This window comes from Mesitornis unicolor, unplaced genomic scaffold (assembly GCF_000695765.1).
Source record: "Mesitornis unicolor isolate BGI_N332 unplaced genomic scaffold, ASM69576v1 scaffold34395, whole genome shotgun sequence".
Taxonomy (NCBI): Eukaryota; Metazoa; Chordata; class Aves; order Mesitornithiformes; family Mesitornithidae; genus Mesitornis; species Mesitornis unicolor.
Window position 1 is genome coordinate 5,171 of NW_010184352.1, and position 8,594 is coordinate 13,764.

Consider the following 8,594-nt stretch of genomic DNA (forward strand, 5'->3'; position numbering starts at 1 on the left):
CGTAGCTATCCTGTTCGTTACTCCTACTCATCTGGCCCCTATGCAGGCTTTACTGCAGCGCTGGCATTCAGATACACCAGGGCTGGCTAAAATACCCAGGTTAGGCGTGTAAGAATTAGTCCTGATGTGTCTGAAGCGGGACCACGTTCTGAGCACCAGTAAAACAAACTCAAGACAGTTCTTCACCTGGAAGACTGTACATCTGCAGCCCCAAACGTTTGGGGCAGGAGCAATTTCCTGTAATGACACAAGTGTGTGCAGTAAGAGTGAAGCAAGACAGGATATTCAGCTCGATGCCGCTGTGATGCTTCTCAATTTCCTCCAGCATCTCCAAGCTCAGCACCCCAGCTGTCTGCCCAGAAACTGCAGAAAAGGAGGCACTCACCTGCTCTCATTATCCAGAAACACGGAGCTACTGCTTTTCCCGAGGGCTTCGCTAATGGGAGAGAGGCAGAAGGGGGAAGAGAAGGCATCGGAGTCAGAGTCAAAGGTGCTGTCCCTGCTCACGTCGTCAGCAGACAGCTCCAGGGAGCCCTCGTCCTCCCCTGGCTCTGGTCTGCAGTCCAGGCCTTCCTCCGCCGACAGCTCCGACCTGTTGTGCTCCTCCTGCGAGCTGACAGTCGACAGGATCCCTGAGTCGCTGCGCGCAGGCGGGGGGGACCGGCGGGCGCCGTCGGCCGCGGGGCAGCACTGGGACAGCTTCTCCCCTTCCGAGGAGGGGGAGCTGACGTAGGCCACATCTTTCCCGAGCTGCGACACCGCCAAGGTGTCTTCTCCTTTCAGGATCACTGCTCCCCTCTGCTCGGTGGGGGACGCCTGGCAGATGACGCCGAAACCCTGAGCGTGGCGGCCGCGCTTGCGGGGAGCTTTACGGACAGGGGAGCTCTCCGGGGGGGTGTAGCGCAGGGCTTCCTCGTCCTGCCTCTGAATGCGGGAGTTGGGCACCCAGGCAAGGATAAGCGTGGTTCCGAGGAGCTCATCTTTCTCCATGTACAAGCACAAATAGCCTGAGAGAGAGCGAAGGAGCAACTGGTTACCACACAGCCTTATTCTTAGGAGACTGCAGAAGCCTGAAATTCACCTTTCCCTGACTCCCCCACTTCACCACCTCACATGGGCAAAACAAATCCTATTTATCAGCAGAGAATCCTGCCAAATGAACTGCGGAGTGCTCGATGTTAGTCAGTATTTACAAATAGTTTCAAGTCTGCATATGGCTTTTGCGTGGCCTAAACTCCCTCTGGCCTAAGTGGACACAGAAGTGACACGCAAATACTTGTGACTTCCCGGGCGGATTACTAATCGTGAGTAAATTCTGAAATATGCTGCCACATGAAAAACTTCTACTGTTTGTTAGCCAAACAACTTCAAGTGCCAGCTAAACATTTCTTTCTCAAGAATATTTACCTTAGTGTATTACCTTGGTATTTACCTTAGTGTTTTACCCCAGTATTTACCTTAGTGTAGCTAAAGGGCTGTGATTTTCATGGAAAGCCAATAGAAAGAAGACAAGTCACACAGACAAGAAGGGAAGCGTGGGGCAGCGCTCACAGAATAATTAGTTTTGTGGAGCCAAGCCAGTAGCCACGGCTCCCTTTGATGGAAACATGAAAGAGCGCGGTAGCAGATGAGAATAAAGGGACAGAGCAGTGTTTATCTTCATTTACTCCAGCGCACAAAGCCACAATCTGGTTTTCTTTCTTCTCCCTTTACCAACGGTTGCTGAGGCCACTCTAGCAGTGACAGATCCAAGATGACACCTGGCTTTCCTGAACAAACCATGTATTGAAAAGCACAGCAGAAGTTACTGTCCCCAGATGACAACCGTCCACCTTCTGGCAATACAAAGGGACTTACTAAAACAGGTAAATCCACAGCAGACCAGAAGAGGAAGGAGCAACACCATCAATTTTCCTAGTAAAAGAAGAGCTGATGGATCAGCTTGTGGATGGCTTCCCTCAGTCTTCCATAAGACGGCATTACCCTGTCCCCCACTGGCACCTCCTCATCCTTGAGATGTGGAATGTGGTACAAACACACACGCCAGGAGAGAAAAAGAGAGAGCAAGCAGCGCCTGCCACCCCCTGTCACCTGGATGGTGCTCCCCGATGCCCTGCAGCAGCTCAGGTGGGTGCACACAGACGTTGTTCTTGGAGTAGATGATCTCGCCATCGAGCACGGACGATGAACCACTGCCGCTACCGGGAGTCAAGGTCAGGAGGTCTGAGGCTTTCGAAGAGGCACGTCGCAGGAGTCGCCCCAGAGACATCGCCAAGGAAGTGTTTCCATCATCTGTCAGCTTCAATCGGGAGCCAAATTCAGAAGATCTGCCAAGTAAGAGGGAAAAATGGTGTTAGAACAAATACGACGACAGCATAGCACGTGGCTGCCGCTGTCTGAGAAGCAAGAGGTCTCCCATCAACAGCAGCGGCAACGAAGAGCCACCAAATGCTGTGGGTCTGTAGCATCGCCTCTACGTTTTAAAGATGCTGAAGTGCAGAACCCCGCGAGGCTTTTCTCTGCCACAAAGGAGTATGAAGGAGGCAAAACCCCCCACATTTTAATAGCTACTGTGGTAATGCTTATCACTGAAAACTGCCCAATGCATCGCTGTCCTGGGGATGGCCAAGAGCCAGAGTCGACCCTGGTGAGACCACGACATCAAACAAGGGGCGGCTGCTTCATGCTCAACAACCAGGGACTCCAGAAAAACGTTCATCACCGCAAATCCATCTCGTGCCTACCAATCTTTGGCATATTACTGCTGTGCGGTTGAGGGTTTTTGAGTTGGGCCGTTTTCTTTTTTCGAGCAGTGATGGTTAAATAGAGCTTTTTCAGAGATAAAGTGGCCAAAGAGCTATGCCAGCTCAAGGCGAACATCTCATCTCTCAGTAGGTAACTTCAGCAAACCACGGAGCCAGATCCCACCAAGGAAGCTCTGTACTGGATAAGATGTGCTCCTCACCAGGGGTTGATGGGGAGCTCCATGGTAAGCCCAGGAGGGCCTCCCAGGCCGTGAACCATTCAGCAGACAGGGCAGGACGAGGACTCGATGTGCTCAAACAGCAGAAGGGTCTTGCCCAAAGCAGCCCTGCAGACAGAGGAAACCTCGACTTTTGTTCCCCTGTATTTACACAGGAACACAGCACGACGTGAACGGGCCAGCCCGACCCAGCACACACCACACATCGCCCAGTGCCGGGGCAGCGCCAAAGGGCTCAGCTCAGCGCGTTCCTTGTGACGAGTCCCACGCCACGGCCTGCAGAGCACTAAACAGGGGCGGCCAGGAAGAAAAGCAGACAGGCCCTGACTTGCACTATCATTCTGGGGCCTAAAGCAAGCGTGGTCAAACACTGCCCAGCTCCTATTTCTTCAAACGTGGTGTTAACGCTATCTCCAGACACACGAGGAGGCGAGAGGGCAGAGAGGGCAAACAGAAACCAGGGCTTCCCAAAGAGCACAGTGAAAGCTGCGGGGAAGCAAAGCGGCTGTCCTGCTTCTGACAGATGGGAACGTGCAGGAGATTGCAAGTGAGACTGCCAAGTGGTTGACGGAGCCTTCGTTAAGGGATGAACCATCGCTTTAATGGGCAATCGCTGCATTCGTCAGCTTGGATCACAGCACAGGCAGTTCCTGCATTTCAGGCTTTGCTGGAACTTGATGGAAGAGCCTCAACCTTGCCACGCGCTGTGCCCAGCAAGCGTTTGGGATGAAAGAAACAAGTCCTTCGCGCCCACATCTCCTTCTAGCACCAAGCACAACGTGTATTTTCACCTCTAAGTCCAAAAAAACCAAACACCAGTGGAGCCACGTGCTTGTTCTTGTCCAGACCACCAAAAACCACAGTACTGCTAAGGCTCTGGGTTATAATTTGGAGAAAGTCATTGGCCTCAACTGCATTTAAAGAGGAAGCCGCCTTTCCTCCGACCGCCCCCTGCAAGAGCACGGGCAGCAAAGCCTGCTGCGATTCCTCCTTCCCACCACCACGGTACAACACACCTTCTCAACAGGGTGCTGAGGGACACCCAGGCAGCGGTGGAGCAGCCCGCACAGCATCGGAGGCCCTGAGCTGCAGCACATCTGGAGAGGGTGCTCTGGCACCACAGCATCTCACAGGCAGCACTGTCTGCCCAGCGGAAACCAAGGGTGAAACCTGGACACCCAGGCCTTTACCTGTGTCAGCTCTCTCATCAGAGCTCCAAAAGCACTAAACCTGCATAAGAGGAGGAGGAAGGTGGCGTCAGGAGGCTGTGGTTGTTGAGCAGGGGATGCTTCCTCAGAAAACATGAGTGAGCTTTTCCTACCAAGGACAGCAGATGGAGATGCTGAAACACGAGTGTGATGTCCTGCAGCTCTCCAGGTAACACAAGCAGAGGTGCAGGACTTCCCTGCCAACACAGGCACCATTTAATTAGCTTTTACCTAGCGGAGAAAGAACAAAGCAACAGGTAGGAGATCAAAAGCTGCCACCTGGAAAGCAGGAGAAATTTGAAAGGAAAAACCACTTTGATCCTGCAGAACGGCGGCTGCTTCGGCACTGCCTTGATGTGCAGGTGGACGGCACTGCAGGTACAGGGACACACAGGCAGGTTGGGAAGAGGAAACAACGGCAAGAGAAAGACAGGAGGTGAAGAACACGATGCCAGCACAGCAATTTCGCCTGCTGTGTTTGTCTTGCAGCAGGGCTGTGCATCACGAATCAAAGAGTCCACTGCGATGCTGCAACCAGCCAACCAAATGTACTGGGATACATAAACGTTATCACAAAGCCTCAAATTAATCCTTTTGCCGTAGCCATGGGCTAGGGAATTCAGCGTCGCTTCGGTTGCAGCATTGAAGAAAACCAGATGCAAGTCACTGGGCAGCTTCAAGAGAGATCCTGAAAGAAACTGCCAAGGGAAGATTAGAGAAAAGTATTAAAAGTCTTAATTCATGTGAATTGTCACTGCCAAGAAACAGAGCTGTCCACGGAGGACAGGAGAAGCAGTAAAGCAGCTAAACTGTGGCAAGGAGGATCTGGTTTATTGTTCTAATAGCAGGGATAGCAGTGGACCAGAGCAGGGCATCCTGCAGAGGCCACTTCCATCACTGGGGTTTCACAGGCAATGGGCAGGCAGGCAGTCCCAGCTAGGGCCAGGTAAAGGACTGGACCTCTGACGGGCATCTGGTGTACTCGTACAACCCCAGAAGTCTCTGGAACGCGGCGTGTGAGCGTGCCTCTCCTTCCCAAAAGACAGGAGTGCACGCAACACAAACCAGCAGGAAACAAAGACCAAATCCGCAGGGTTTGCTCCGTTCTGAGCCCTCTTCTGCGTGGGATAGCGCCTGCACCCGTGGACCATGGGGCCTGGGCTGTGAGGAGATGCAGGTACGGCTGCTGCCTCCTGCGTGGGCTCGGGAAGGCAGGCGGGAACCGTCCTACAGCCAAGTCAGCATCCAGTTGGCACCGTTCAAAAGATGTATTTTTCATACCAATTTTCCATTTATCCCCCGATCTGAAGGGATTCTTTTCAACGTGCTCTCCAGAAGCTGGAGCACTGACTTCGCTGATAAGCTCCTGCCGAGCGCCAATGTTTATTAAGCACACATCCATTTTCCTCTCCCACACATCAACTGTCGCCGCTAAAAACTCTTTGCCTCAGCTCCCCAGCCTGTTCACGCAGCCCCTGGCTGCTCTCCCAGTCAATGCCAGCCCTTCTCAGCTACACCAAAACCCAGAGCCGCGCTGGGGAGCCAGCTCCCGAAATTGCCCCGGGAGTCGCTTCACAGGATCCTGACCAGTTCCAGCCAGCAGCGTCTCCAACGGCACCGGCTGCTCGCCTCCCGCAGAAATGCCCTTCCCCTCCTCGCAAACCCATCAGCAACGAAATCCTGTTTGGCTTGGCAGATCACACCCTCACCTTGGCAGACGCTGCCGGACCAAATGTTGCCGCCTCCGGTTGCACAAGATTCCTGTGTTTCGGCGAAGGAGGACAACACCGGGCTCCAGGACGTTGCTCCTGCTCTGGGCAGCGCACAGCAACGCTGGAGCAGTTCACGAGCAAGCAGGGCAGCAGGGCTCCTCTCCCAAATACCCTGTAGAGGCGTATGCCAGCCTGCACTTTGGGGTCACGCTGCTGAGCGCTTTGTGTCTGGCAGCGCGGGTCTTGCGGCTCCAATGGCAAAGTGGCCGTGCAAGGGTTTAACATCTTTATGAGCAAAATAAACCAAGCTACACGGCTTTCTGAGCGAAACACAAGCCCTGCAGCATGCCCAGGCATGGAGGAGAAGCAAGAGCTGTCAAACATCAGCACCAAATTTAAGCACGAAACGCCTTAAGAAAGGAAAAGGCAACAGGCTTTCTGTCTTTTTTGCCCTCAATAACTTCCATTTGATTTCACACATGGAAGGAGGAGGTCTCAAACACCGCAGAAGTCCCTGCCTCTCCTCTAAGGGGGAAAAGCAGACGCCAGGTTTGCACCTCTGGCAGCTCGAGCACGGGTTACAGCGCGGGAAGGCAGAGAGACCGGAGATGGAGTACGGGAGCCAGGACTGCAGCTTCTCTCCAGCCCTCTGACTGGATTTCTGTGCAGCTCTCAGCCAGGCACTCACTTGATCCGCACTTCTCCACGCACACATCAGAGCCCTTGTAACGACCTTCCCTTTGTATCGCCATACCTCTACATTCGGGGAAAAGAAACCCAAAAAGCTTTCAAAACTACCAGCTATTAGCTGGAGCTCTTTGAGGTGACCCAGCCAAATCAAGGCAAAAAGTTTACCATAGGGAGCCATTCTGAAGCCATCCCGTTTCACGGGGAGAATTATGTCGGTCACCAGAAAGGCTTTCATCGCTGACCTGCGGTGCGGCGGTGGCACGTGGAGAGCAAAGGAACGGGGACGGCAGCCGCCGGCCATGGCCGAAATCCCCACACTCGCACAGCCCCAGTTCCAGGCACTTCAGTGCAACAGGGTTTCGCTCGGATGCGCCTCGGCTGCGGAGGGGAAAAAAGGGACGGCAGGCTCAATAGTGCAAGTTTGTGGCTCGGAGATAAAAAGGGACAGGAAACGCTACGACGGGAGCCTGCCTGCTGCTCCCAGCCACACCTGCTTGGGCAGAGAAAGCAAACAGAAAGCTCACCACCCCTCCAGCAGTCAAAGTCAAACCGCAACACGCGCTTCAGTGCTGAGAAATTAGCTGTGCCATACGGCCCTCCGTCCCGAGATTAAACAGCATTTCCTATTACTCAACTGCAGCGCTTGTGCGGTAGGCAACGCTTTTATGGCTCTTGATTTCCAGCACCCCGTAGCCATGGCCTGACAACGCTCACAGCGCTAATTTATCCCTAAATATCGGCAGCTGGAAAAAAAATCACAGGAACCTGATTTCACAGAACCACAGAACGTCAGGGATTGGAAGGGACCTCCAAAGCTCATCCAGTCCAATCCCCCTGCCGGAGCAGGAACACCCAGATGAGGTTACACAGGAAGGCGTCCAGGCGGGTTTTGAATGTCTGCAGAGAAGGAGACTCCACAACCTCTCTGGGCAGCCTGGGCCAGGGCTCTGTCACCCTCACTGACAAGAAGTTTCTTCTCCAATTGAAGTGGAACCTCCTGTGTTCCAGTTTGTGTCCGTTACCCCTTGTCCTATCATTGTTTGTCACCGAGAAGAGCCTGGCTCCATCCTCGTGACACTCACCCTTTAAATATTGATAACCATGAATGAGGTCTCCCCTCAGTCTCCTCTTCTGCAAACTAAAGAGCCCCAGCTCCCTCAGCCGCTCCTCAGAAGGGAGATGCTCCACTCCCTCCATCATCTTTGTAGCCCTACGCTGGACTCTCTCCAGCAGTTCCTGTCCTTCTTGAACTGAGGGGCCCAGAACTGGACGCAATATTCCAGATGCGGTCAGATTCACAGCTGAATTGATGAACTAATTGCAAAGTCTGTCTTTACTACAGCAGACCACATCGTTCTGACACTGAAATGCTCTCCTTTTCACCCTGTTACAGGCAGGACCATGCCCCTCTCCTTTCTTGCCAGCCCGACAGCAAAAGCCACGCTGTGCCCCATCTCGGCTCTCCACCCTTACACCAACCACACGGTGAGACACAGAATAACCCCAGGTATTCAGCAAATCCAGCGCAGGGGCTGAGCAGCAGCTTTTGGACACTCCTCTGGTTTTGGCCAAGTTATCACCACAAGAATGAGCTCTCTAAAGGAGGCTTCTACAAAAGATCTTTACCCTGTGCTGTCCAGGTCTTTACGTTTCTACTGTTTTCTCTTTTAAAAGCTTTCATTTTTATGACTTTCTATTCAAGAGTGGCAACTGAGAACATAACACCTAGACAAGCCGCCAAAGAGCAGCGAAGTCGGGCAGAGCTCAGACAGGAGGAAGCAGAGTTATTTCACAGAGTGTCAGCAACACGGCCAGCAATATATCAACACACAATCCCTGCCCTGGAGCGCCCGAAGGCCATACATCAAATAATCGCCGAGGATCCCCACCATCCATCTTCACGTCTCTGCCCATAACAGAGCTCAGCAAATGAAGAGGGAGATACTAAGGGAATTTGAGGGAAAACCACCCCCTCCCACAGTAAGGAAATGATAACCTCCC

General features: G+C 53.1%; 1 protein-coding gene across 1 annotated transcript; it reads right to left on the bottom strand.

Moving 5' to 3' along the window:
• Positions 1-381: 381 nt before the first annotated feature.
• On the bottom strand, positions 382-2,269 carry LOC104540599 (TBC1 domain family member 16-like). Its single transcript, XM_010184438.1, has 3 exons — positions 2,092-2,269; positions 755-1,007; positions 382-613 (listed from the first exon to the last, which is right to left on the bottom strand). Exons 1-3 carry the CDS (start codon positions 2,267-2,269, stop codon positions 382-384), a joined length of 663 nt encoding a protein of 220 aa, XP_010182740.1.
• Positions 2,270-8,594: the final 6,325 nt, after the last annotated feature.